A 27174-nucleotide genomic window follows, 5' to 3' on the forward strand; every position below is an offset into this window, starting at 1 on the left:
CTGCATCGGCAGGCAGACTCAACCGCTGCGCCACCAGGGAAGCCCAAGACTGCTTCTCTTTTTTTTTTTTTTGCGGTACGCGGGCCTCTCACTGTTGTGGCCTCTCCCGTTGCGGAGCACAGGCTCCAGATGCGCAGGCTCAGCGGCTATGGCTCACGGGCCCAGCCGCTCCGAGGCATGTAGGATCTTCCCGGACCGGGGCACGAACCCGCGTCCCCTGCATCGGCAGGCGGACTCTCAACCACTGCGCCACCAGGGAAGCCCCCAAGGCTGCTTCTCTTTAGCTAGCAACATTTTAAAAAGTTTCCCATTGTTTTAGTGACAGGAAGTAGTTTCCTCCATTTTGCAGACTGACCACAAGTCTTAGAGATTATTTTAACAAGAAACTAGGTTTGTTTGGAAAAATTACTGCTCAGGATGGCTTATGCCTGTGAGGAGTTAGGGGATGTGTTCATGGAATTCCTCAGCTCAAATATTTCCAGGGGCTTCCTGGGTGGTACAGTGGTTAAGAATCCGGCTGCCAATGTAGGGGACACGGGTTCGAGCCCTGGTCTGGGAAGATCCCACGTGCCGTGGAGCAACTAAGCCCGTGAGCCACAACTACTGAGCCTGCACTCTAGAGCCTGTGAGCCACAACTACTGAGCCCGTGTGCCACAACTACTGAAGCCCACGTGCCTAGAGCCCATGCTCCACAACGAGAGAAGCCACTGCAATGAGAAGCCCATGAGCCGCAATGAAGAGTAGCCCCCGCTGGCCGCAACTAGAGAAAGCCTACGGGCAGCAACGAAGACCCAATGCAGCCAAAAGTAAACAAATAAATAAATTTATTTTAAAAAGAACTTTCCAGTTAATTCCCTGGGAGATAGCTCATTGCCTTGGCATTTTACCCCCACCCCTACTGTCAGCTGTTTCACTGTGGGCCAGAGGAGACAATACAGCTCCTGGAGTCGGGTATCTAGAAGGGACATAGAAAGTTGTACAATGGGAATTACATGATTTGGCGCAATTTTAGTTACTTATCTGTAAAATGGGGACAATACCCGTCTCTTACACAAAAGTGGACCAAGACCCTGTGACAACCCTGAAGAAGAGCAGTTTGCTCCTGAACTACTGCCAGATGTGCTGGAAAAACACTGTGGATGTAAACTCTTCATCCCAGAAAGGGGCCTGATTCCGAGTCATACTAGACATTCCCCCCCCAAAAATTGCAAGAAATATTAGAATGTGAGAGGTTGATTAATTAATGAAATATCAAAAATACCCCTTTACTATTTTTTGGTTTATTAGATTACTATGTATTTTTTGCATTTTTGCCGGGAGTATCTTGTTAAATCTCAAAATTCTGCAACATCAATGTTTAGAGTGATAATATCCTAAATTGTATTAAAATTATAATCAAAGGATTATAGTGAGGATTGTATGAGACACCCAGGGCACAGGCTTGGCACATGATAGGCCCTAGATTTCACTCATCCATCATTCATGTAACAAGTATGTATTGAGCTACTGTTACTACCTGCAGTGACTGATGGATGAATGAATGACTATAAGGAGAAAATCTGCGCGGAGGGACTAGAGATCAAGGGGAGGGTCCCAAAGCCACTGCCAAGTACCCTACCTGGCTTTTGACCGCGGGCCGAGCGCGCTTGATACGCCGGATGTGACGTCACCCACTACCGTGGTTCCCAGAACCAGGCGGTGGGAGCGGAAATTAACCCGGAGGGAGGGAGTGTGCAGACTGACCGGAAGTGGGCCGCGAAGTTTGCTGCCAGCTCCAGCTCCTGGGAGCAGGTCGAGAGGAGGGTGAGGAGGGCGGGATAAGGGGCGGGGCCGCTTCAGGGGCGGGGCTTGCAGGCTGGCGGGCTGGGGGCGGGGACCTTCGCTCCTGCAGGACCCCGCCTGCCCAGGCGCCGGCGGTGGCGCGGCCATGAAGCTGAAGCTGAAGAACGTGTTCCTCGCCTACTTCCTGGTGTCGATCGCCGGCCTCCTCTACGCGCTGGTGCAGCTCGGTGAGCGGGGCGGGGCGGGGGCGCGGCGGGTCGGCCCGAGGGCACCCGCCGCCGAGCGTCCCGCCCTGGGGATGAGCCCCCGCGCAGACCCCATTCATCGGCTCGGCCCTCCGACAGCCCTCTGCGGCCGCCGGGCGCACTCTCCTCTCTAGAACGCACCGCGCCTGCCCGCCGCACCTCGGGTGAAATCAGGCTCCTTCCCAGAGCCTGCAAGGCCCCGCATGATCCTGCCTCGGTCTGCCTCTCTAACCCCATTTCCTAACCCTCTCGCTCGCTCTGCTCCGGCCACAATGGCTTCATGACAGTTTCTTGAAAACCCCACGCTCATTGCTTCCAAGCACTTAACCTGTCCCCGCTGCCTGTGGTGCTCTTCTCCCAGCTCTTTCCCAGCTGCCTCTTTCTCATCCTTAAGGTTTCAGCTCACATGTCACCGCCTCACAGGCCTTCCTTGACCACCTTAGCTAACATAACTCTTCTTAATCTGGATTCTCTTTAAGTCTCTATCCTATTTGTTTCCTTCATGGCCCTTACCACAGTTTCTAATAATTTTATTAATTTGTTTCTTTGCTTAGTGTCCAGCTCCTCCACTAAACTGAAACCTCCATGAGGGCAGGGACCATGTCTATTTGGTTTCCTGCTGCATCCCGGGCACCTAAGGCAGTGCCTCCCAGGAGGAGCATTCAATAAATATTTATCCAATGATGGAATCAATGAATTTAATGAGTCTTTGGTCACACAGCCAGTGGAACAGATTGAACCCTGCCTCCTATGCAGGGATTTAGAGACTGGGCCACTGCATGATCCTCAGATATTTGAAAGACTGTCCTGTTTTAGGAGATCAACTTGTTCTTTATGGTTCCAGAAGGCAGAATTAGGACCAGCAGGTAGAAAGGATGGAGGCAGGTAATCAGCTCAATAGCCAAATGAAAACTGTAATGGATGGAATTGGTAAAGTCGGAGAGGGACTGCTAATTGAGGCAGTGAGCTCCCCACCACCCAAGGTGTAGAAAAGCTGTTAGAGAAGTTGTAAAGAGAGCCCTGCACTGGCTAGTTGAACGGAAGGTTATGGCCCTTTGGGATGCTGAACATACTGTGGTTCTCTGCCCCCATCCCTGCTTCCTGGGACCAGGCCAGCCATGTGACTGCCTCTCTCCCCTGCGGGCAGCAGCAGAGCAGCTTCGGCAGAAGGATCTGAGGATTTCCCAGCTGCAAGCCGATCTCCGCCGCCCACCCCCTGCCCCTGCCCAGCCCCCTGAACCTGAGGCTCTGCCTACTATCTATGTTGTTACCCCCACCTATGCCAGGTATGGGCTGTGATGCACCCAACATCTGCATGGACCAAGAGGCTGGGGTCGATGATGAGTTTCGGGAAGTGCTGGGCCAGGGGATGTTCCTCGAGCTAAGGCATGCCAAATGACAGGCTAAATGAACCACATCATTACTCAAAGATTTGTGGGAAAATGTTTTTCTATTAAAATAGGGATGTGCTGTGAAGTAGAATACAATATTCCTGAGAAATTTTAAGATAGAACAATAAAGTTGCAAAGAAATTCTGAACTTGCCAGTGAGTTCACTCTCCTTAGGGAGCCTTTGGTGAGAAAGTTTGGGAACCCCTTGACTAAACTGAAGTAGAAAAGGACTTGGCCCTGCAGTCATACGGGGGTCTAGAAATAGTTACACCAGCTATTATTTGCGGTGTGTTTACTCTCTGCCCCACACTGTGCTAAGCGTGTTCCTTTTTTTTTTTTTTTTAAATAAAACGTACCGTTATTAGTGACACAAACCAACTGGGGAATGTGGTTTTGAATCTGTAACCAAAAGGGCTTGCTGACATCTGCCCGGAATCAGATGGCTGACCCACCTACGCCAGGGCATCTCTAGACCCTCTCCACCTCCCTACACACACCATCAAGCCTGGGGCGGGCAGGCCCATCTGAAGGGTAAAGAAGCCTGCAAGAGACTGGGCCCCTACCTTCCCAGTTTCTTGTCTAAACTTGCATAAATCTTCGTCCCCTGAAGAGGAATGAGCCAAAGGTCTCTAAACTCTTCTACCTGGAAATACAAACATAGGCGGCAAAGAACATGGTCCTACTGGTATTCTAAAAAGTCATGATCTTATTTAATCTTTAAAACAACATTGTTTTAAAGTACTGTTATTTTAAAGTTATTTAAAGGAAACTGAGGCTTGGGGAGACGGAGCCTTTTCCCCAGATGTCTCACCTAATAAGTTACAAAACTGGCGTTCAAACCCAGATCTGATTTCAAAGCCTGTGCCCTTAATTTATAGTCAGAGCCCTGGGGTTGAGGTGAGTGACAGACATGGACATTAAGAACAGGGCAGGTGAATCAATTCCCTGGCGGTCCAGTGGTTAGGACTCAGCGCTTCCACTGCAGTGGGCATGGGTTCCATCCCTGGTCTGGGAACTAAGATCCTGCAAGCTGAGTGGCTTGGTCAAAAAACAAGACAAGACAAAGAAAAGAACAGGGCGTTTGGGTGCTGGCTGGGGAAAGGTCACGGGTGGTGGGGGGTGGGGGGGCGGTGCTAGGAGTGGCCCAGGAGAAGCCATATGTACCCTCTGGAGTGGGCAAATGGTGCCAACCCCTTTCCCTCCCGCATCTTTCCCCCTGCAGGCTGGTGCAGAAGGCGGAGCTGGTGCGGCTGTCCCAGACCCTAAGCCTGGTGCCCCGGCTGCACTGGCTGCTGGTAGAGGATGCTGAGGGCCCCACCCCATTGGTCTCGGGGCTGCTGGCTGCCTCTGGCCTCCTCTTCACACACCTGGCGGTCCTCACCCCCAAGGCCCAGCGACTCCGGGAGGGCGAGCCAGGCTGGGTTCGGCCCCGAGGTGTAGAGCAACGGAACAGGGCCCTGGACTGGCTCCGGAGCAGAGGGGGTGCTGTGGCGGGAGAGAAGGATCCACCCCCACAAGGCACCCGGGGAGTCGTGTACTTTGCTGATGACGACAACACCTACAGCCGGGAACTCTTTGAGGAGGTGAGCACTGGGATGGGGCTGGGGAAACAGGCCAGGTGGAGCCCGCTTCATCTTTTTCCCTAGGTGAGGAGTGGGCAGCGGTGGGGCAGAGTGACTCAAGTGGTCCTTCCTGCTGCTCCCGTTCCTCTGGGCCACCTCCTGTCTGTTTCTTCTTTCCTGACTTCTGTTAGATGCGCTGGACCCGTGGAGTCTCAGTGTGGCCAGTGGGGCTGGTGGGCGGCCTGCGATTCGAGGGCCCTCGCGTACAGGATGGCCGGGTTGTGGGCTTCCACACAGCATGGGAGCCCAATAGGCCCTTCCCAGTGGATATGGCGGGATTTGCTGTCTCCCTGCCCTTGCTGTTGGCTAAACCCAATGCCCGGTTTGATGCTACTGCTCCTCGGGGCCACCTGGAGAGCAGTCTCCTGAGCCACCTTGTAGATCCCAAGGACCTGGAGCCTCGGGCTGCCAACTGCACTCGGGTAAGGGGATGGAGGTGGGCACAGAAATCTGACTGTGGGATGGATGGGTGATGGGAGAAGTGGAATGAGGCCCTGGGGAGTAGGATCAAGGATGGGTGTTTGAACCAGGAGAGACCCTCCAGGGCTCAGATTCAACCTTGCTTGCTCTCCTGAAGGGGAAGCTGGGAGGCAGGGAAGGAAAGTGGTCTTCCTGCCACTCTGTCTCCTGGCACCCGTGTGACACAGAGAGGGTAAGGGATTAAACCCCATTTTACAGGCACTAAAGCCTCCCCCCACCCGCCCTTCATACTTGGCAGCCAACCCGGTGTGTGTCGAGGGGGTTGGAGAATCCGTTCTACACTGCGTGCCCCAGAGGCTTGGCTGTGGCTGGGCCCGGCTCTAACTGAAAGCTCTCGGGACAGGTTCTGGTGTGGCATACGCGGACAGAGAAGCCCAAGACGAAGCAGGAGGAGCAGCTGCAGCGGCAGGGCCGAGGCTCAGACCCAGCTGTCGAGGTGTGATGGCGGCCCTCCACTGCCCACCACCTCATCAGACACGGATCTGTGGGACTGGATCCCTGGCCTGCTGAGGATGTGGTTTTCCAAGTCCTGAGCCCGCAGAGCCAGGGGCGGCCCTTCTGACCCTTCAACCCCAGGGCGTGGCCCAGCTGCTTCTCCCCTCCCCCAGCCTGCCTTGTGGCACTGCCCACAGGCTAGGGACAAGCGGCCCTTGTGTTGAGCCAGATGGGCCCTGTCTGGGGCGGAGCAGAAAACAGAGAGTCTCGGGAGGGAGGGCGGCTGAGTGACTGGGTAACTTATTGGGGCTGGGCATGCACTGGGGGGCTGGAGGAGCTGGGCTGGACCCCCCCACCTGAGCATGCTGACCCCCCCACCCCCACCCCAACCTCCAGAATAAAAACTCTCAACCTGGAGGGGCTTCTGTTTTCCTTCACTTCCCATGTCAGGATCTTGCATTTGATCCTTACCAGGTCAAAACCCTGGAGTCCTGGCTTCTCCATCAGATGGAAATCAGTTCTCTCAGGGCCCCCACCCCCTTGAAGAGAAAGATCAGTGGCTTCAGTCCAAAAGCTTTATTGAGTCTGTGTACCAGAAGCAGCCTCCAGTCCTTCCCATGTCACTTTCCCACCACTCTGGTTTTTTTCTCTTCTTCCCTGGTGGTTCTGGCCATGGGCTAGGCCCTAGGACACCTGGTTTTCTCTCCTACTCCAGTCCAGCTCACTGACTATCCTTAACCCTCTAATCCCAGAGATCCCTCCTCCCCCACCTGGAGCCTATAAGGAGTTGTGAGGTGTCCAGTCTTGTCCATCCCTCCCCTTCCCCCCACCCCTCATCCCCACCCCAAGCTCCAGGCCGCTAGGTCTCAGGTAGACCCTCCTTGGGAGGTTCCTCTTCTGGTGGGGCCTCCTCAGGTGCTGGCCTGCGGGCCACCCCTCCCTGTAGCCATGCTGTTTTCAGCATGTCTTTCAGCCCAGCAGGAAAGAGATAGCCCTGGGCCTCTCCCTCCCCATCGATGACTCCTCCGAGCCCCTCCAGTGCCGTTTGCAGGTACCGCAGGCCCAAGAGTACCAGAGTCTGTGGGGAAAGCAAGGGGCAAGAGGTCAATAAGGGTCAGCAGTTCCAGGGGCCCCTGGGTTGGAGGCGGTGAGGAGGCCCAGCGGAGGCCTCAGACACTTTGCTGACTCACCTGCAGCAGGAAGGTAACAGCCAGCATGTTGCCCAGCGTGCTCGCCAGCCCCTGCAGGTGCCCCAGCAGCACCTCATGGCATCCTTGGGCCCAGAGGTTTAGGTTGGGCTGTCGGGGATCAAAGAGGGGGTGGGCGTGGGGGTCTGAGAGCTGGCTTTGCAGGCAAGGTCTGGGTGAGTGGGGATTACAGCAGGAGAAAGGGACCCCATCAATCAGATATAGGCCTTCCACATTGCTCTGGATCCGGCTGCAAAAGGAGGGGCAGGGGTGTTAGGATGTCTGGAGATAGAGGACTAGGGGAGAAGCTTCAGGGCACAGGAGTTGAGAAGGGAAAAAACGAGTGAGACATTTACTGACTGCTTTACTATGTTCCAGGCATGCATACATAATTCATTTATCCTTACAACAACTCTGTAAGGTGGTACTTTTATCATCTCCAGTTTACAGACAAGCAAATGGGCCCAGAGCAGTTTGGTAACATGCTCTGGGTCACACAGCTAAAACATGGCAGAGCTGTGCCCCATTCTCTCAATCACTAGACTCTATTCATTGCCTGTCTGGGTGAGGTGGGGTTTCCAGGAAGGAGGAAGAGGAGGAGAAGAAGGAAGAGGGAGGAGGAGAAGCAAATCACTCACTTAACCACGTCCTGGTCATTGGGATCCAGGTAACGGTTGCTGACCCACTGGATCCCAAACCAATCCTTGTACCCATGGCGCCCGCAGCAGTGGTGCCTCAGCTGCAGCTCATCCAACAGCCGTTTGGCTTGACAGCGTCCAGGGACCTCTGTGTCCTTGTAGTTAGCCAAGGCAGTCCCCAGGCCCTCCTCCAGTCCTGTGTCCAGAGTCCCAGGTAAAGCCAGGGCTAGCCCCAGGGCAAGAACCAGGAGCCCCCCACCACCAGCTGTGCCAGCCACCAGCAGCGGGCCCAGGACCCCTCGCCAGGGAGGGTATTGAGCTGCATCCAGACTGGCCCTGCTGGCTCCTGAACCCACCAGTCCTGTGCCCAGAGCCACTGCACTGGCTGCCAAGGCAACCTGGGGCAGGGCAGCGACCGGGCAGGAGGGAGCCAAGAAGGTGCCAAGGTGCCACAGCTGGACCAGGAGGTGCCCGCTACAGAGGAGGGTGAGACCACCGACCAGCGCCAGCAGCCAGGAGAGGAGCCAGAGGCCCTGCGCCAGACGGATGCGGGGCTGGAGGGGCAGCACCAGGGGCAGCACCGGCGCCATCTCCCATCTCTGCCCAAGGGACAGCAGAGCTGTCAGGGACAGGGGTTGGCCGCGGCAGGATGCTGCGTCAGCCCAGCCTGGCTTGAGCTGGGCTAATGCCACCCTGACCCCAATACCCTGGGCATCCTCCCGCCACAGCCTTAATAACCCTCTGCCCTGTCCCCTGCCAGTCCCAATTCGGGATGCCTTGGCCTTGCCCCTTAGGAAAAGCCCCGCCCCCGGGCAAAAGGCCTATTTCGTGACCCCGCCCCTGCCCCCTCGCGGAAGTGGGGAGGGGCTGGTCGGTTCTGCCTCGACAGGCTAGGGGCTAGGGGCGGGAGACCTCACGGCCAGCGCTCCTTCCCAGGTCCCCAGGGAGTCCGAGGGCCAGGATCCCGGAAGGGCCTGGAGGGCGGTGGCCGGGGGTCAGCGGGTTGGCCCCGCCCCCGAAACGAGCTGCGAGTCCCGGACAGGGAGGGGTTACCAGGCGGCCCGGCCCCCCCCACCTCGTCCCGCCCCCCCCTCCCGCGCTTCCTGGCGGCTTCGCGTCCGGCGCCTGTTTGTGCTGCGGCGCTGGGGCCCGGGACGGCCCCGCCACCCCACCCCCGGGAGCCGAGAGCGGCCCCGGGAGAGTCCGAGGCCCCGGCGGTCCCCGGAGCCTGCGGCCCCCGCCCCACAGCGCCCCCTCCAGGCCCTTTCCCCGCGCCCGACAGCGCCCCCGGGGGGTGGCTCGGCTCCCTTGCGCGCGCGCCCCGGGGTGCTTCCCCTTCCCCTCTCTCTGGCCATGGCCCCCGCGGCTTAGACGCCTCCTCCGCCGCCGCCGCCGCTCGGAGCAAGCCGGGGGCCGGATGGACGGGGCCGGGGGGCCCGGTGAGTACGGGGCGGGGCGGGCGGCGTGCCCCTTCCCGGAGCGCCGGCCGGTCGGGCGCTGCCATTGCTCGACGGCTGTTCGGGGCGTCCCCGCGTGCTCCTCGGCCCCGGGGGCTCTGAGCATCCTCCACTGTTCCTCAGGTCGCTCTCCCTAGTTACTTGGGTCCTCCAACTGTCATTTCGGACTTCCCCAACGTCATCCTACCTCCTGTGTTACTCTGGGCCCCTCGAAAATTTCCTTACCTCCTGTGTTACTCTGGGCCTCTTTTCCTGGTATTTTGGGTCTTTTTACTTCTGACCCCCACTGTTACCCTGGGACCTTCGCTATGACTCTTCTCTCCGCTCATACCCTCTCCTGTCACTCCAGATGTCTTCTCCTTCTCTGAGTCCTCAGGATGACTGTATTCTTGTGTCCCCCACCCCCTCTTTTCTCCGGGTGCTCCCTCTCAGTTTCTCTGCCTTCTCTGGAGACCTGAGCTTGCCCTGGGCTGGGCCCCGTCGTCCCTCACCAGCACTACGCCTCTGCCTGTGGTTCCCACGTTCCTCGCCAGTACTCCATATTTTCCCCCTGGTACTCCATGGTACTCCCTGTCTTTGCGGAGGCTGGGACGGCAGCAGGGAGGGAGCTTTGCCAGGTTCCTCGCCTGCCCTGCCACAAGGAGGCCCTTGATCCTTTACCACCCATCTCCTCCCCTCTGGGAGTGCATCCAAGCCTGGAGCTGCTCGAAGGGGGCAGGTCCTATTGGACAAATGCACAGCTGGGGGCAGAGAGAATCCCTTCAAGCCTTTCCCCAGGTGGTGGGTACATTCTGACTGCTTCTTGCCCCTTTCCCAGGTGAGGGCCCTGCTCAGGAGGCCCTGCAGTCCTTGAGCCGGCGGCTTCAGGTGCAGGAGAAGGAGATGGAGCTGGTAAAGGCAGCCTTGGCAGAAGCTCTTCGCCTGCTGCGGCTGCAGGCGCCTCCCACCTCCCTGCAGGACCCTGGCACACCAGGCCCTACAAGGGACGGGTATGCATGTTGTCAAACCTTCTTCCTCCCCCTTGCTGGGGCCTCCAGGGGCATCGGGTTGATGCACTGTCTCCCCAGCAGCCCTGCAGCTCCCCCGGGACTGGCACCCACACGCAGCCCCTCCTCGGTGAGCCGAGGCACCCAGACAGAGACAGAGGTGGAGACGGAGTCCTCCCCTGGCCCCCCTGGCCTGAGCAACGGGCCCGCAGCCCCGCAGGGGGGCGGTGAAGAGCCCGGTGGGACCCAGTCTGAAGGAGGGGGCAGCAGCAGCAGTGGCACTGGCTCGCCCGGCCCCCCAGGGCTCCTCAGGGTGGCGCAGCCCCCACAGCGTACTGACACGTGAGTGTCCTGCGGCAGAGGCTGGGAGGGGAGGGAGGAGTGGGGAGCACGATCCTAGGGAATGACTTTCACCTGCTTACTGTGATCCGACCAGGCCACGGAGAAATTCTTCCTCCTCCTCATCCCCCTCAGAGCGGCCTCGCCAGAAACTCTCCCGGAAGGCAGCTTCCTCGGCCAACCTGTTATTGCGGTCAGGGAGCACAGAGAGGTGGGCGAGGCTCCCCTCCCCCAACCCGCCCCACCCTAGGCTCAGGTTCTTGACTTTCCACATCCCTCACCTCACTTCCCTGGGTGGGGTGGGGGGACCCCATTGCCCAACAGGAAGAAGGGAACAAGCACTCCTGGGGCGCCTGCTGTGTACCCAGCACTGTGCTAAACCCTTGACCTCCTCCATCTCCATTCAGTCCCCACGACATCCCTGGGGGGTAGGTGGTCTCATGCTGATCATTGTCCAGGTGAGGAAGCAGGCTCAGAGAGGGTAAGTCATTTGCCTGGGGTCACACAGCTAGAGCCAGGATTCCAACCCAACTCTTCCTGACTCCAGTTCCCCTGCCCTTTCCACCATATCACAACATACCTTCCAAGATTCCAAGAGGGTTTTCCAAAAGCACCCATGATTTTTATGGGTGACGGTCCTCAGAGTCTCAGCCTTCTCCCACACCCCAACGTACCAAGCTTTACTTCTAGAGAGCAAGGGGAAATCCTAGTGGCTGAGCATAGTTGCCTCAGAGTGTGTACAGGCCCCAGGACACCTGAGTGTTCATTCTAGCCCTATCCTTGGCCTCTCTTTTATTCTCTGAAGAGGGATCTTCACCTTATTATCATCTAAGGACAGTGATCTCTGGAATTCACCTGTCACTTTCCCCTTGAGAGATAAGGACTATTCTTGCTTACCTCTCAGATCCCTGAAAGGCAGGGCTGATGTACATTCTGGATTCACTAAAGGCCCATTTTACAGATGGGGAAATGAAGTGGTTGATAGCCAGAGGCCTGGTGGTCTGGAGGAAAGTGTCACCCCACCCTGCCTCTTACAGGCTTACTCAGCCTCTTTAGCCTCAGTCTTCTCATTTAGCCTTAAATGGAGCTAAAAGTCCCCACCTGAGCCCTGAATGCTCACGATGCAAACTGAAAGTCTGCAGAGGAGACTGTGACCTCTAGGGTAACCTCCTTTCTTACGTCCTGCCCCTCCACGATTACGTCTTGGGACCTGACCCCAATCCCTGTGCTTTCCTTCCTTCGCAACAGCCGCGGGGGAAAAGACCCCCTCTCCAGCCCTGGGGGTCCTGGATCTCGGAGGAGCAATTATAATTTAGGTATGTATAGAGGGATCTGGAAGAACTTGGGTGATGGGGTTAGGGTTTGGGCTGCAGCCCCAGGAGCTATTTTGGGGGACCTGTGAGGTATGGCGGGTTGAGTTCTGCTCTGGCTTTCCTGGAAGGGAAGCTACAGGGTGGTGATGGACACCCCCTTCTTTTTTCTGTAGAAGGTATCTCAGTGAAGATGTTCCTTCGCGGCCGCCCCATCACCATGTACATCCCGTCTGGCATCCGCAGCCTCGAGGAGCTGCCCAGCGGCCCACCCCCGGAGACCCTCAGCCTTGACTGGGTGTATCCTGCCCCTTCCAGTCCCATGGGAACCACCCTTCCCGTCCTGAAACGTCCCCACCCCTTGCACCTCCTGGGTCTGCGAGGAGAGTGAGACCTCGGAATCCTCCCCTTCCACCCCCTGCTAGTGGCGCTGCTAGCCAGAGCTCTGCCTTTCTCTCCTTTTCCTTACGGTGCCCTTGATCTGAGCCTTTCCTTGACCACGATCCCCACTCCAGTTACGGGTACCGGGGTCGTGACTCCCGCTCTAATCTGTTTGTGCTGCGCTCTGGGGAGGTGGTCTACTTTATCGCCTGTGTGGTGGTGCTGTACCGGCCTGGGGGAGGCCCAGGGGGTCCTGGAGGTGGCGGCCAGAGACATTACCGGGGGCACACGGACTGCGTTCGATGGTGAGGGTCCTAGGGCTTGGGAGTGGGCAGCTCTAGGCATGGGGATGGTGGGCTTGGCAGGAGGAGGGTCTGGGTGGGTGTGGAGGAACAGGAGAGGAGAGTGGCCTGGGTGGTCTTGAGAGACCGACCCCCTTCCCTAGAGTGTCTCCTCCCCCACTTAGCCTGGCTGTTCACCCTGATGGTGTGCGTGTAGCCTCAGGACAGACAGCCGGAGTGGATAAGGATGGAAAGGTAAGGCCACAGTCACACGCCAGGCAGACAGGATGAAATTCCAGCCCAGCTGTCCTTCACACCCCTGACCCCTTCTCCTCCACCAGCCCCTGCAGCCTGTGGTTCACGTCTGGGACTCAGAGACGCTGCTGAAGCTGCAGGAGATCGGACTGGGGGCCTTCGAGCGGGGTGTGGGGGCCCTGGCCTTTTCAGTTGCGGTGAGCTGGCCCCAGCGCCTCGAGGCCCCCATCTTCCTTGTCCAGGAACCCCCTCCTTGTACTTCATCAGGAAGCTTCAGAAGTCCTGGCCTTCCTGAGCCCCAGCCAGCCGGTTCTCCTAAGAGACAGTGTGGCCCCTTCCCCTGCTCTCTCAGCCTGTCGTGGCACCCCTTGCCTAGTTTGGACCATGAACCCTGAGACCTCCAGGCCTTACTCGGCCCCTCTGATGTGTCTCCCATCTTCAGGATCTGGGTGCTTTCCTCTGTGTGGTGGATGATTCCAATGAGCACATGCTGTCTGTGTGGGACTGCAGCCGGGGAACGAAGCTGGCTGAGATCAAGGTGAGGTGTCCAGGTGGCTGCCTGGTGGGGCGCTGAGGTTGAGGTGCTGGGAGTGGTGGAGTGCAGAGGTACATGCACCTCCTTTCTGGCCTGGTCCCCTGGAGCAAGCCTCCTAGCCTCTCTGAGGCTGTGAAGTGGGGACCACGGAGGTTCTGACCTCGTGAGGGACACCGTGTTAGGCATTAGTGAGTGACTGACAGCAGTGCTCTTAGGGGACCAGGGCCTTGGAGGAGAGGTCGTCCTGAGGGTTCTGGACTTCTGCAGACCGGTTGTCAGGATGCCAGTTGAAGAGAATGAAGGTGCATAGGGCTTGGGGTGGTTGAATCTCGTATCTTCCCTTCAGAGTACAAATGACTCAGTCCTGGCCGTTGGCTTCAACCCTCGCGACAGCAGCTGCATTGTCACCAGCGGGAAATCCCACGTCCACTTCTGGAACTGGAGTGGTGGAGCAGGGGTTCCTGGGAACGGGACCCTCACCAGGAAACAGGGTGTCTTTGGGGTGAGGTGTGGATGGGTGCAGGGTGGTGGGGGAGGGCAGCGTGGCGATGGAAGTATTGGTCTGAGTACTGTAGACCCTGATGCTACCCAACTCCCAACTGTCCCGAGACTTGTAGTGTCTTTGACCTCTGCTCTCTGCTCGCCTGGCTCCTAGAAATACAAGAAACCCAAGTTTATCCCCTGCTTTGTGTTCCTTCCGGATGGAGACATTCTCACCGGGGACTCAGAGGGGAACATTCTCACCTGGGGGCGGAGCCTCTCAGATTCCAGGACCCCAGGCAGGGGCGGGGCCAAAGGTATGTGATTGGGGGTGGCATCTGGGAAGGCTAGTTCCCCAGAGGGTCTGTGAAAACAGAGGAGAGGATTGCCCATCCTTTTCCCTTGAGAATTGATCATGCTCTGTCAGAGGGTGGGGCCCTCTGGGGGGCTAGTCTAGGCGGGCAGGGGGCAGCATGGCAGAGAGGGCTGGGGCTTTGGAGTGTGCCAGATCCTGGGTTCAAATCCCAGTTTCGCCCCTAGTTGCCTGGCCTTTAGGAAGTTACCTCACTTCTTGGAGCCTTGGTTGTCCAGTCTGTAAACTGGGGAGAAGAACCGAGGATCAGACTAGGCACTCAGCAGCTGGCAGTTAGTACTCTATTGTGACGGCCTAGGCTGCTCCTGTTCCCTACTTCCCTGAACCCCAAAAGCATGACCCACCCAGGACTTTGCCAACAGAGACCTATGGGATTGTGGCCCAGGCGCACGCTCACGAAGGTTCTATCTTCGCCCTGTGTCTCCGGCGGGACGGGACCGTGCTGAGTGGTGGTGGGCGGGACCGCCGGCTGGTCCAGTGGGGGCCTGGGTTGGTGGCCCTCCAGGAAGCTGAGGTGAGGGCTGGGCTGGGGTCAAGGGAAGGAGAGGGAAGAGGAGTGGTCAGCGGGCCCCTGACTTTCTGCCATCACTCTGCAGATTCCTGAACACTTTGGGGCCGTGCGGGCCATTGCAGAGGGGCTGGGCTCTGAGCTGCTGGTGGGAACCACGAAGAATGCATTGCTGAGGGGACATCTGGACCAGGGCTTCTCCCCTGTAATCCAGGTCGGGGGGGCCAAGGGTTCGAGCGAGCAGGAAGGGAAGGGCTGTTGGGGAGGGGCAGGGGTGACAGCGCATGCTCTGCCGCAGGGTCACACGGACGAGCTCTGGGGGCTCTGCACACATCCCTTCCAGAACCGTTTCCTCACCTGTGGCCACGACCGGCAGCTCTGCCTGTGGGATGGGGAGGGCCATGCGCTGGCCTGGAGCATCGACCTCAAGGTAGAGCTCTGTGTCCCCGGATCCTCAGTGTCACGCCCACCATGACTCCTGTGGCCACCACTCCTTCCCCAACACCCCCTTCCCTTTTGCTCCCAGAGGCAGCCCGTTTGTACTGGTGTGGCTGTACTGGTTGCTAAACTATTCATTCTTCTGTACTGATGCCTCCAGTGCCCCCTGAGCACTGCCCTCCCCCCAGCCCTTAGATGTTCTCTTGATCCAGCAACTGATGGTTAATCTCCGGCACAGCTGTGGGGTGTCACTTCTGGTTGTTAAGTGTTTTGAGTAGCACCTCTCCTTAGGCTCCAGTGATACCCTGCCTCCATCCCAGGTTTCCTGTCCCTCTCAACCTTGAGAGGAGGAGGCTTTGACATTGTTATCAAGATGACAAGGTATCCATCTTAGTTCCCTCACTAGAAAGGCATCTTCTTGAATTCACCTTTTCCCCTCCCAGGAGACTGGTCTCTGTGCTGACTTCCACCCCAGTGGGGCAGTTGTGGCCGTAGGACTGAACACAGGGAGGTGAGAGGGAGCCAGGACTCCTGGGAGGGGAAAGCAGGAGGTATGGGAAGGGTTTCTGGTAATGGCGGGGGTGGAGGAGTGTGATCGCTGCCTGCTCAGGAGCCCCAACTGCACCCTCCCTCTTCTCAGTGCTTTTCCCTGCAGCCTGGGTCTCCCCTGCTCTCCTATGGCAGCTGTCATCACACCCTCCCCCATCCATTCTCCCCTCCAAGCAAGCCTGGGAGTGGAGGAGGTGGCAGCTCAGGCTAGAGAAGCAGCGGGGATGGGAGGGGCATAGGGGAGACTAACACAGGGAAGTGACGAGCTTAACAGACTCCACAAGGCCCTGGTAGTTGGGCCCCTGTTCTCCCTTTCAGACGGCATCAGGAGCCCCTCAGCTTTTATCTGCCCGTAGCCCCTTCCCACTTCCCAGCATAAGAGTGCAATGATAGATAACCTCTCTGTCTACATCATAGCCTTTCTTTTGGTGTCTCTGAGGCTCTCTGACTTGCCAACCCCTACCCTGCTCAGGACAGGTATCCTCACACCTGCTTTCCACCCCCCTCCCTTCTAGGTGGCTAGTTTTGGACACAGAAACCAGAGAGATCGTGTCCGACATCACTGATGGCAATGAGCAGCTCTCAGTGGTCCGGTACAGCCCAGGTGGGAGCCACCCCCACCCCGGACCTAGACTCATCCCTGGCCCTTCCCTCTCTGAGTGACTGTCTTTATAGATGGGTTGTACCTGGCCATCGGTTCCCATGACAACATGATCTACATCTATAGCATTTCCAGTGATGGTGCCAAGTCCAGCCGCTTTGGCCGCTGTGTGGTGAGGAAGCTGGGGTGGAGGGCAGGGCATTGCCATAGCAGGTAAACTAATGTACTTTAGGAGGGTGAGGGGATGGGAAATGGTGGCTACATTGTTAGTCTCTTGACCCTTGCTCCCAGGGTCACTCCAGCTTCATCACTCACCTTGACTGGTCCAAGGATGGGAACTTCATCATGTCCAATTCTGGGGACTATGAGATCCTTTACTGTGAGTGACAGTAGGGGAGGGCATGGGGAGAGGGTAACGGGTGGGTTTTATTTATGTGAGGGGGCTCCTGGTTGGGAGGGGATGAAGGAGAAGGTGTGGGGGAACTCCAGGTGGAGGGGCAGTCAGACAGGGAGGTAGAGATGGGTTTGAAGTGGAGTCAGAGTTATACACATAGGAGAAATGTTGTCATTTGGACAAAAAAACCACACACACAGTTCTGCACCATGTCTTGTTCCCACAAGGCCTTGGGGGAGTTGAAAAATGCACCAGGAAAAGATTGTTTTGGAAAAGTTTCTCAGGACAGGTGTGGAGGGATTGATTTTCAAGGGAGGAGGAACTGATGAGAAACAGGAGAACTTCAGCTGAGAACTCAGGAAGCACATGGGGCTTGGTGTTCCCCTGGGCTGAGGGCTACCACCCTGACCAGATCACCTCAAGCCACCGCCTCAAGCCAGTCTTTCCAACCCTTCCATGGCATCTTCCCCACTGAGGGCAGGGTGAGAGCTGAGCTGGATGGGCTCCCTCTCCCCAGGGGACGTGGCTGGAGGCTGTAAGCTGCTGAGGAATCGTTATGAGAGCCGAGACCGGGAGTGGGCCACCTACACCTGCGTGCTGGGCTTCCATGTCTACGGTGAGCAGGGGCCCGGGGCCGCGGAACCCTGTGGGAGAGGTGCGGGGACAAGGTGCAGCCCGTCCCGGGCTCGCAGTGCTGGACAGGTGTAGAGGGGTGGGCGTCAAGAAACTGGCAGATCCAGCCCAGGAGGCCCCTCCGGCCGGCCCTCGGGACCGGGAAGGATTGCCTGGAACGCGCGGCCGGTGGGTGGGTGGCCGGGCCGCCTGAGCGCCGGAAATGGTGCCGCTCTGGACCGTGGGTGGCGGCCGAGAGGCCGGGCTGAGGCTGGCCGCTGTGCTAGGCGTGTGGCCTGACGGCTCGGATGGAACCGACATCAACTCCCTGTGCCGCTCCCACAACGAGCGCGTGGTGGCTGTGGCAGACGACTTCTGCAAAGTGCACCTCTTCCAGTACCCGTGCGCCCGCGCCAAGGTAAGGCCTCCCGGGGCCTCCGGGGCCGGTCGGGAGGGGTCCCAGGGCTCCGCGGCCGCTGTAGTTCGACCTTCCTTCCTGCCCAGGCGCCGAGCCTCGTGTACGGTGGTCACGGCAGCCACGTGACCAGCGTCCGGTTCACGCACGACGACTCGCACCTCGTCTCGCTGGGCGGCAAGGACGCCAGCATCTTCCAGTGGCGAGTGCTGGGCCCTGGGGGCGCGGGGCCGGCGCCTGCAACGCCCTCTCGAACCCCCTCCCTGTCCCCCGCCTCCTCTCTCGACGTCTGACCGCTGTCCTACGGGACCCACAGGCCCTGCAGCGGGGCCCCGCCCCACCCAAATTCCCCATTACCGGGGCCGACCCGGTCCTCGACTTCGAGACATTCCCAAAAGCGCATTTCCCTGGAGGGGGCGAGCGGCACCCCTGCACACACTGTATAGACCCGCTGGCTGAGCCGGGCAGCCCCAGCCGGGGCCCTGACTCCCGCTGCCTGCTGAGGGGCAATAAACCAAAAGCAAAGTCGCCTCCGGGTCCTTTTGTGGGGCGCGGCTGGGCGCCTAGGGCCTTTGTGGGGATGGGGAGGAAGGAAAAGGGGAATGCGGAAGGGGTGAGGGAGCGTAGACTTTTCATGCAAATAACAGGCAAAGCCGCTTGCAAATAACTCCGAGAAGCGCAAAGGCGCTTCGAGTCTTCCGCGGCCGCATGCGGAGCTGCAGCACTCCGGCGAGGAAAGAGTTAAGCCCAACTCCTCTCCCCGGCCTCGGGGGCGGGGCCGAGCCGCAACGGAAATAACCGAGCGCCGGGCCGCGGTTGGCCGGAGGGAGCCGAACTTCTTCCGGAAGTAGCCGAGCTTTGAGGTCTCGTTCTCCGACCGGAGCCGAGCGCTGGGCCTTGTTCTGCGGATCCGCCGAACGTGTTCCGGAAGGAGGCGAACCCCTAGGCGGGCAGGGCAAGCCTTCGCGGCGGCCCTCCGAGTCCAACGTCTGGCGGGGCTCGGCGAGCGCGGTGGGAGCTGCAGCCTGGCTCCGGTCCGGCGGGAGCCGAGCTCCTTCCGGAAGAAGCCGAGCGGGCCGGCGCCGGCCTCGGCGTCCCGGGCTAGAGGCGGTAGAGGCGGCGGCGACAGCGCGGGCCGGGATGAACCGCGACGGCTGAGGCGGCGGAGGTGCCGGCTGCGCGGGCCCGACTGAGACTTCTGCGAAGCACCAGCCCCGCGCTCCGGGCTAAGCTTCGAGCCCTGCCCCAGTGAGCCTCCCGGACCCCTTTGTGCGGCCGGAGGCGGCGGCGGGAACGGCCATGGCGGCCAACATGTACCGAGTGGGGGGTAAGTACCGGGCGTAGGGGCTGCGGGGCCCGGGGCGGGAGAGGTTGGGGGCCGGGATCGGAGAGGCTCGGCACCCGGTGGCGCGGGGAGCCGCGTTTGGGGCGGCGTGGTCCAGAACGCGGACCGGAACCGGAACCGGGAGCACAGGGAGGGAGGGCGCGGGGATCGCGACTCGGCTGAGCACCGAGACTCCCGGAGAGGCTTCGGGCGGCCCGACGGCAGTCGCGGGGCTGAGTCTGGGGTCGCCGGTGTCGCGGAGTGGGCTTGGGAAAGTGGTTCTGAAGGAATTGACAGGGCAGGCAGGGGGCGCGGAGGGCCGGGGCGGCCGCTTTGCCACCTGCGGGGGACCCGTTGGGAGGTTTCCTCTTCCCAGGCGTTATTGTGCGCCTCGGTTCGCAAAGGTGGGGGCCCTGCGCAGGACTGAACAATTGCTCGCTTGGCCCAGACTGGGATGCAACTCCATCGCTGAGTCGTGGGGACTGCTGGGGAACCCCCTGCTTCTTGTCTCCTCCTGAAGGCTCACTTTTGAGTGAAGGATCTGATTTTAGAACTAAGTGATCAGGGGTGGAGGGTGGGGCATCCTTCCCTTATTTTCTGTTAGTCCCTCCATTTCCACATTTCAGCGTCCTCTCTACCTAGACCCTTATCTCCTTTTGGTCTACTCGGGCCTGCTTTCGCTCCTCCCACCCTGGTGCTCGGCTCTCCCCATCTACTCCTCTGATCTTCCCGGTTCTTCCCCACCCCCTCCTACAGATTACGTCTATTTTGAGAACTCCTCCAGCAATCCTTACCTGGTTAGAAGGATTGAAGAGCTCAACAAGGTGAGTGGAGCAGAGTCCCCCCCCCCCCCCAACCTCCTCTTTCTTCTGAGGTCTCTAAGTTCAGGTGAATGAGAGAGAGAGGGAGAGAGAGAGAGAGAGAGAGAGAGATAACACAAACCCTATCCTAATTACCCATTCATATTCATTCATTCATTTATTCATTCATTCTACACATTCAGGAAAGGCTATTGAGAGCTTAGTGGGAACTTTGCTATTCTGTTTCTTGGGGGCCAAGGAAAGGGATTTGGAAGTCTGTTCTTAAATGTAAATCTCTTGATTCATAATTTCTTGGGCTTTTCTTACATCCTTTACACTTGTCCACTGTTGTTAGTCTCTTCTTTCTGCATTTCCACTTTCAAATGATTAGTTTACACCACCATTTTTTCTCTCCTTAGACTGCAAATGGAAACGTGGAGGCAAAGGTTGTGTGCCTTTTCCGGCGAAGGGACATTTCTAGTAGCCTCAACAGCCTGGCTGATAGTAATGCCAGTAAGTGTCTTTGTACCCCACCCCCGGCCCCCTGTCTCCCCCTGCCCATGATCTGAAGCCCGCGCATGTCTCTGCAGGTGTTTCTCTTGGTAGCATGCCCAAGGCAGGGGTGTGAGTTTGGGGGGTGGTAAATGCCTGGTCTGCAGAGGGAGGCCTGTTTTTACACATTGGGTTGGAAGCAGGGTGGAGAGGCCATGATAAGGAAAGCCAGAATTTGGCTTGTGTGTGAGTGTGTATTTAAGAGATGATAGTATTTAAATAGGGGATGATGAGGAGCTTTAGAGAAGCAGGACTCTTGGGGGTCAGTTTTGGTTATGTTGGGACAATGGGTGGTGACTGTGAAGGTCAGGTGAAGAGGAAGAGATCGTATTTAGAAGCCTGCGTAACAGGGAAGCAGGTTTTTTTTTTTTTTTTTTTTGTGGTCATGAGGTGGTGAGGATACATGGGTGGGAGAGAATAAATAGGAAGCCAGGAAAGTTTTATTGCACTTTTCCTCTTTCTCACCTATCCTGGCTTCCCCTTTGCTCCACTTTACATCTTTCCCTTTTCTTTTTGCCCTATCCTACTTCTCTTTATGCTTTCATCATCTTTTCAGATACATATTCTTCTGTTTCCCTTAGTTTCTTTTTCTTTTTCTACTTTGGCTTTCTTTCCCCTTCCTCTTTTTCTTCCTAAATTATTTTTCTCATTTTAGGCTTTTTTGGGTCTCGGATATGAAGGGGTTAATGAGGACCTGGGCCTACCAAGTTCTCCAGCCCTCTGGGGTTTCCAGTCCCATCTGGCAGGGGCTGACCTTGGCCTTGTCCAATCAGAAAGGGTGTGGGGGGTGTGGTCCCCCTTGCCTTAGGGCAGGGTTTCCGGAGCACACAGGCGAGGGGTGGAGCCTACCGCACACCCCCCTTTCTCCCTGAGGTTGGGAACAATGCACCAATGAGCCTGGGCCTGTGGCTCTTTTGCCCCCTCCCTGTTTGGTTGGCACCCAGCCAAGTTAACCCTTTTCACCAAGGTTTCAGGGCAAGTGGCAGCTCCTTGGGGAGGAAGGTGTTGGCACTGGCTTGAGAGGTACTGTCCTTGAAAGCCCCACAAACAAACGATTGTTAGCCAAGTAGAAAACAAGGGATAGTTAGGGTTGCATGTGACGTTTAAGAGCAGAGTCTCCTGAAATTTGCAAAGAGGAACTGGTAAACATACTCCTGTGTGGTGCTTTTATTTATTTATTTAATTTGGATTTCTGGACCCCAGGCTAGTTTAGCAAGAGTGGGATATTCTTGCTGGGTCTCAAGTGAGCAGATCTGTGCTGTATGAGTGGTGCCTGAGCACTGGCACCTGGGTCTGTGATGTGTTTCTGTGGCAGTCTTTGTACTCTCAGCAGTTCTTCCCTAAGAACATTCGTTAGTGATGGAGAGTTGGGAGTATCTGTAACGGGGCTGCGGGTGGGGAAGCTAAGAGGGAAAGCTGGTGGTGTGAGAGGCAGGTGTCTAGGGAATATGAGGAAAACAAGTGAGACAGGAAATATTTTCCCTGGGTTAGAGCTTCTAAGGTGGCTTCTTTCTGAATTAGTTTCTGACTCGGCGTCTTCCTCCTAAATCTCCCAGGGGAGTTTGAGGAGGAATCAAAGCAGCCAGGGGTGTCGGAACAGCAGCGACATCAACTGAAGCACCGGGAGCTTTTTCTTTCTCGGCAATTCGAATCGTTACCAGCCACCCACATAAGGTATAGGACAATCAGGGCCACTGTGGCCTGCATGCACTTATTTAGAAGGTGGAAAGGAGGGACTAGTGTATTGGAGCTGCTGTACAGAGGAAATGAGGACCTCACCCAGGGTTTTCTGACCTCTCTCCTGTAGGGGGAAATGCAGTGTGACCCTCTTGAATGAGACGGATATCTTGAGCCAGTACCTGGAAAAGGAGGTGAGAAAGAGGTGTCGGGAGAAGAGGGAGGGAAGTGGGTTTTGCCCCGAAAGGCAAGAAGAAAGTCTGACTGGGATGAGGTACAGGTTGACAGGCTGCCTGTCTTGGGAACTCTGGATACACCCCACTGCCCCCTGCCTATGAGGACTGCTGCCCTGCTTACCTTCTCTCTTTCCATCTCCAGGACTGCTTTTTTTACTCACTGGTGTTTGACCCTGTGCAGAAGACACTTCTAGCTGATCAGGGGGAGATTCGAGTTGGTTGCAAATACCAAGCTGAGATCCCAGATCGCCTGGCAGAGGGTATGCAGCAGGAGACACTGTATTACGGCTACGGGGTTGTGTAACATCAGAGTCTGTGAATGGTGTGCCCTGGCGTTGTGTGGTGCACAGTCTGCATGGCTCTGTGTTGTGAACCTGGCAGAATGGGACCTTAGGAACCGGAAAGGGGCAAATGGGCACATTGGGAAGAGAAGTCTGAGAGTTGAGGTGGCTGACAGAACCCAAGGAGGAGACGAGGTGTTACTTTGTCAAGACATCTATTATCCTCCCCGATGATACCATTTCCCCATTCCCCAGGAGAATCTGATAATCGGAACCAACAGAAGATGGAGATGAAAGTTTGGGATCCAGACAACCCTCTCACAGACCGGCAGATTGATCAGTTTCTCGTGGTGGCCCGGTGAGCCGTGGGTGGATGGGGCAGATGGGCTGGGGGTGGTGTGGACATGGTTCTGATTCATGTTCGTAGAGATGGACTTTATTTATTTTTGGCCTGGGTGTTGTCCTTTTTTCTCATCTGGCTTGGTTCCTCAGCCCACTCGCGCTTTCTTCTTTCCCTGACTTCTCACTCCCTCCCTTAGAGCTGTGGGGACCTTCGCAAGAGCCCTAGATTGCAGCAGCTCCATTCGGCAGCCAAGCTTGCACATGAGTGCAGCCGCTGCTTCCCGAGATATCACTCTGGTGAGCAGAAGTTGGTGGGTAGTTGGGTAGGCTGGGCTTTGTGGGGACCTGCAGAGCCTTGGGACTCTGCAGGGAGGAGGGTATCTCTGAGGGAGTGGGAGTACTTAAAGAGCAACAGAGGAGTGGTGCTGAGGGTTTCAGGTCATCATCATTGTTTCCCACCTCTCCTGTAGTTTCACGCCATGGATACATTGCAAAGGAACGGCTACGACCTGGCTAAGGCCATGTCGACCCTGGTGCCCCAGGGGGGCCCGGTGCTGTGTCGGGATGAGATGGAGGAATGGTCAGCCTCAGAGGCTATGCTATTTGAGGAGGCCCTGGAGAAGTACGGGAAGGATTTCAATGATATTCGCCAGGACTTTGTAAGTGGATGGGGCTAGGAGGAGAGGTGGAAGAGGTGACAGGTGAGGGAACCAGGACCAGGGGCCAGACAGCAGCTCATCCTTCTTCCTTGTGCCTCCTCAGCTACCCTGGAAGTCACTGGCCAGCATAGTTCAATTTTATTACATGTGGAAAACCACAGACCGATACATTCAGCAGGTAAGGTCTGGGCTGGGGAGGCTGGACCAGAGGCCTCCTGCTCACCTCTGCCTTTGAAGTTGATGACATCCTCCCTGCTGAGATGCTCTGATCCTTTTTACTTTTTCTCCTTCCTGCAGAAAAGATTGAAAGCTGCTGAAGCAGACAGCAAACTAAAACAAGTCTACATCCCCACCTAGTAAGTGTGATGGGTAGGGGAGACAGGCATGTTTCCCTTCTCTGCCCCTAACCTGTGCTTTCCTAAGTGATTGGGGGGTGGGCCGGAGATGCGGTCAAGTTATAGAGACAAAGTGGAAGTGGATTCTTTTCCTTGACCAGTTCCTGGTTTCTCCCCCATTAGCACCAAACCAAACCCAAACCAGATCATCTCTGTGGGCTCAAAACCTGGCATGAATGGGGCTGGATTCCAGAAGGGCCTGACTTGTGAGAGTTGCCACAGTGAGTTCCAGGGAGGGATAGGGATGCCGGGGGTGAGCCGGGCGTTTGCTCTGACCCAGCAACCTGAGAGGCTCAGGTGGCCTCCGGACCATTCCCTCCTCTCCATGCTCCTGCAGCCACACAGTCTGCCCAGTGGTATGCCTGGGGCCCACCCAACATGCAGTGCCGCCTCTGTGCTTCCTGTTGGATCTACTGGAAGAAGTACGGGGGACTGAAGACCCCAACCCAGCTTGAGGGGGCTGCTCGGGGCACCACAGTAAGGATGGATGATGAGGGACAGGTTGGGGAGAGCAGTAAGCTAATTGATGTGAGCTTTAAGCGAAGGCCACAACACCCAGCTCCAGTAAGGTGATGGCTTGACTGGGGTGGGGGTGGGGTGGTACTAGACAGTGGTTGGGGAGCCAGGCAGGTCGCGATTGGCAGCAAAGAGATCAGGCAGGAGTAAAAGACCCTCCATCAAGAATGGAAGAAGGGAGCCTTGGTGACTGACTGTTCTCCTCCTTTTCCTATGTCCTTCTTCCAGGAGCCACACTCGAGGGGTCATTTATCCAGACCCGAAGCCCAAAGTCTCTCCCCCTATACGACCAGCGCCAACCGGGCCAAGCTGCTGGCTAAGAACAGGCAAACATTCCTGCTCCAGACCACGAAGCTGACCCGTCTTGCCAGACGCATGTGCAGGGACTTGTTACAACCGAGGAGGGCTGCCCGACGACCTTATGCCCCCATCAATGCCAATGCCATCAAGGCAGAGTGTAAGGGCAGGAGTGCTGGGGCTGGTGGCAGGTTTGGGGTTGCTCTAGCCAGAGACCAGTGTTTCTCTGGGTGTTTAAGGACAGTAGTAAGGATAGTAGGCCACAAGGATTCGTTACGAGGTTAGGCATGGTTCCTGGCCCCAGAGGAGGCCTGAATAGGGAAGCCCCTTCAAAGGCGTTCATCTTTGTTCTCCAGGCTCCATTCGACTCCCTAAGGCTGCCAAGACTCCACTGAAGATTCACCCTTTGGTGCGGCTCCCCCTGGCAACTATCGTCAAAGATCTGGGTAAGGGTGGGTATAGGATGGGGAACCTTTAGGGTGGTGTCCGGCTCCCGGTCCTTTTATCATCAAGATCCTTCTCTTCCCCTGCTTTTTTCTTTCCCATTGAGTCCAAAGAGGTTTAGTCTAACAGACTGTACTTTTGTAGGTTAAAAATGTTATTTTTCACATGCTATCCAGTATAACTATATACTGATTGATAAGATCATACTCATGTGTGACTTTTGAAATACTGGTGATTACTCTCCAGACCCCTCCCCCATCACTGCTTTTGGGGATGCATACAGAAGAGAAAGTGTGAACGTCCTCTAAGGTTTCCTTTCTTTTTTTTCCCTGACAGTGGCCCAGGCACCTCTGAAACCAAAAACACCTCGGGGTACCAAGACACCGATCAACAGAAACCAGCTGACCCAGAACCGGGGACTGGGGGGCATCATGGTGAAACGGGCCTATGAGACTGTGAGTTGACAGACTGGAGTGGGCCAGGTTGAGTTGGGTGGGCTTTCATATCTGATAGGTGTCTGAGAGTCCCCTCTCGCATTGTGCTGCCCTATCCTTTTCCAGATGGCAGGAGTCCCCTTCTCTGCCAATGGAAGGCCTCTGGCCTCAGGGATTCGCTCAAGCTCACAGCCAGCAGCCAAGCGTCAGAAACTAAACCCAGCTGATGCACCCAATCCTGTGGTGTTTGTGGCCACAAAAGATACCAGGTAGGGAGCCCTCCATGGGAGGGGCTGAGAGGTTGACAACCTAGATTGGTGGATATGGGAAAGGAAATAGGAAGGAGTATCTGAGCAAGACCAGCTCCACGAAGACTGGGTGCAGGGTGGGGATGTTAGGAAGGAATGGGCTGGAAGGTGGAATTGTAGTGGAATGTGGGGTTTCATCTTGAAGGTCTTTGCTTTTTTTATTGCCCTCTTCTCTTCTTGGCCAGAGCCCTGCGGAAGGCTCTGACTCACCTGGAAATGCGGCGAGCTGCCCGCCGGCCCAACTTGCCCCTGAAGGTGAAGCCACCACTGATAGCAGTGCGGCCCCCAGTCCCTCTTCCTCCATCCTCACATCCTGCCAGCACCAGTGAGCCCATTGTCCTGGAAGATTGAGCATCTGTGGGGAAGGGAGGTGGGCTGAAAGCTAGAGGGTGGGTGCACAGGGCACCTAGCCTCCCTTCCCTTTAGTATCAAAGGGAATGAGTGAAGGAGGGAGGGAGGGAGCGAGTGTGTCCTTGGAGGGGTTGGACGCCCTCTGGTGTTAGCACTTGGAGGCTTGTCCCCTTCCAGTGCTTCTCCGTGCCTGGTGGTGGAGGGCAGACTGCAGGAACTGGCCCATTGTGGGAACCTAGCCTGTTTTGGGGGGGTAGGACCCACAGTTGTCTTGGACAGTTTTGGGGGGAGGGTTTTTAAATTTTTTTAAAAATTTGCCTCCCTTTGTGAAGGGATGGGGAGGGGAAGAGTAAACAGATATCAGGTGGTGGTATCTGGTTGGGGGAGGGGGGCGTGCACTGCCATGACTGCCATGTCTTTTTTTTTTTTTTTTTTTTTTTTCTAATTGAGGGTTTCTCTTCCTGTCCGGTGTCCGGACTTTCCTAATTGGAGTTTGAGGTCCCCAAGCTGGTATCAACCCCAGCCTATGCTCGCTCTTTCCTTTCCTCCCCTTGTCCCCTCTGCCTTTTGTACGCCAGTTCTCAGAAATAAAGACCTTTTGTCTGTTTTTTTAACCTTGGATTCTGTAATTGGTTCTTATAGTAACAAATAAAAAGCTGTTTTCTTCAGCTCCTCCTGGCTCAGCTATTCTCTGCCGTGTGCATGCGTGTGTGTGTGTGTGTGTGTGTGTGTGTGTGTGAAGGTGCTTCTTTATTTCCTAACTCTTACTCCCCTCTCCTTTTTACTTAGGGGATTCTGGGAGTTGTTAGAGGTCAGAACAGGATGTAGCCCACTTTGGGGTGTATTGTAGGATCATGTCACCT

The 27174-nt window shown here is 56.8% G+C and overlaps 4 protein-coding genes across 8 annotated transcripts; 3 read left to right on the forward strand and 1 right to left on the reverse strand.

The window, feature by feature from the left end:
• Positions 1–1856: 1856 nt before the first annotated feature.
• On the forward strand, positions 1857–6375 carry B3GAT3 (beta-1,3-glucuronyltransferase 3). 3 transcript variants are annotated; one of them, XM_082626536.1, is made up of 5 exons: positions 1857–2010; positions 3140–3314; positions 4642–5002; positions 5173–5463; positions 5865–6375. In XM_082626536.1, the coding sequence occupies exons 1-5, from the start codon at positions 1929–1931 to the stop codon at positions 5961–5963; spliced, it is 1008 nt and encodes a 335-aa protein (XP_082482662.1). In that variant the 5' UTR covers positions 1857–1928; the 3' UTR covers positions 5964–6375. The 3 variants fall into 3 exon arrangements, with proteins under 3 accessions (XP_082482662.1, XP_082482663.1, XP_082482664.1); XM_082626537.1 differs by having other exon boundaries at positions 1872–2010; positions 3176–3314; XM_082626538.1 differs by having other exon boundaries at positions 1872–2010; positions 3179–3314.
• A 150-nt stretch (positions 6376–6525) lies between these two features.
• Positions 6526–8754, reverse strand: ROM1 (retinal outer segment membrane protein 1). Its single transcript, XM_082627239.1, has 3 exons — positions 7782–8754; positions 7147–7393; positions 6526–7034 (listed from the first exon to the last, which is right to left on the reverse strand). The coding sequence occupies exons 1-3, from the start codon at positions 8369–8371 to the stop codon at positions 6816–6818; spliced, it is 1056 nt and encodes a 351-aa protein (XP_082483365.1). The 5' UTR covers positions 8372–8754; the 3' UTR covers positions 6526–6815.
• Positions 8755–8917: 163 nt separating this feature from the next.
• EML3 (EMAP like 3) lies at positions 8918–18223 on the forward strand. Of its 3 annotated transcripts, none has more exons than XM_082627237.1 (22): positions 8918–9220; positions 10056–10227; positions 10306–10566; positions 10661–10774; positions 11812–11879; positions 12050–12173; positions 12389–12559; positions 12721–12790; positions 12877–12987; positions 13233–13328; positions 13672–13827; positions 13981–14122; positions 14541–14692; positions 14775–14891; positions 14985–15116; positions 15568–15635; positions 16189–16277; positions 16349–16446; positions 16566–16653; positions 17186–17284; positions 17568–17698; positions 17785–18223. In XM_082627237.1, the coding sequence occupies exons 1-22, from the start codon at positions 9199–9201 to the stop codon at positions 17986–17988; spliced, it is 2685 nt and encodes an 894-aa protein (XP_082483363.1). In that variant the 5' UTR covers positions 8918–9198; the 3' UTR covers positions 17989–18223. The 3 variants fall into 3 exon arrangements, with proteins under 3 accessions (XP_082483363.1, XP_082483361.1, XP_082483362.1); XM_082627235.1 differs by having other exon boundaries at positions 8920–9220; positions 14775–14900; XM_082627236.1 differs by having other exon boundaries at positions 8920–9220; positions 10309–10566; positions 14775–14900.
• A 409-nt stretch (positions 18224–18632) lies between these two features.
• MTA2 (metastasis associated 1 family member 2) lies at positions 18633–26979 on the forward strand. Its single transcript, XM_082627238.1, has 18 exons — positions 18633–19022; positions 19776–19843; positions 20239–20332; positions 21928–22045; positions 22179–22242; positions 22427–22544; positions 22821–22923; positions 23105–23204; positions 23378–23566; positions 23670–23744; positions 23864–23922; positions 24085–24182; positions 24299–24438; positions 24706–24934; positions 25131–25220; positions 25555–25673; positions 25779–25921; positions 26146–26979. Exons 1-18 carry the CDS (start codon positions 18995–18997, stop codon positions 26309–26311), a joined length of 2001 nt encoding a protein of 666 aa, XP_082483364.1. The 5' UTR covers positions 18633–18994; the 3' UTR covers positions 26312–26979.
• Positions 26980–27174: the final 195 nt, after the last annotated feature.

Source organism: Mesoplodon mirus, assembly GCF_964341445.2.
Source record: "Mesoplodon mirus genome assembly, chromosome: 7".
Taxonomy (NCBI): Eukaryota; Metazoa; Chordata; class Mammalia; order Artiodactyla; family Ziphiidae; genus Mesoplodon; species Mesoplodon mirus.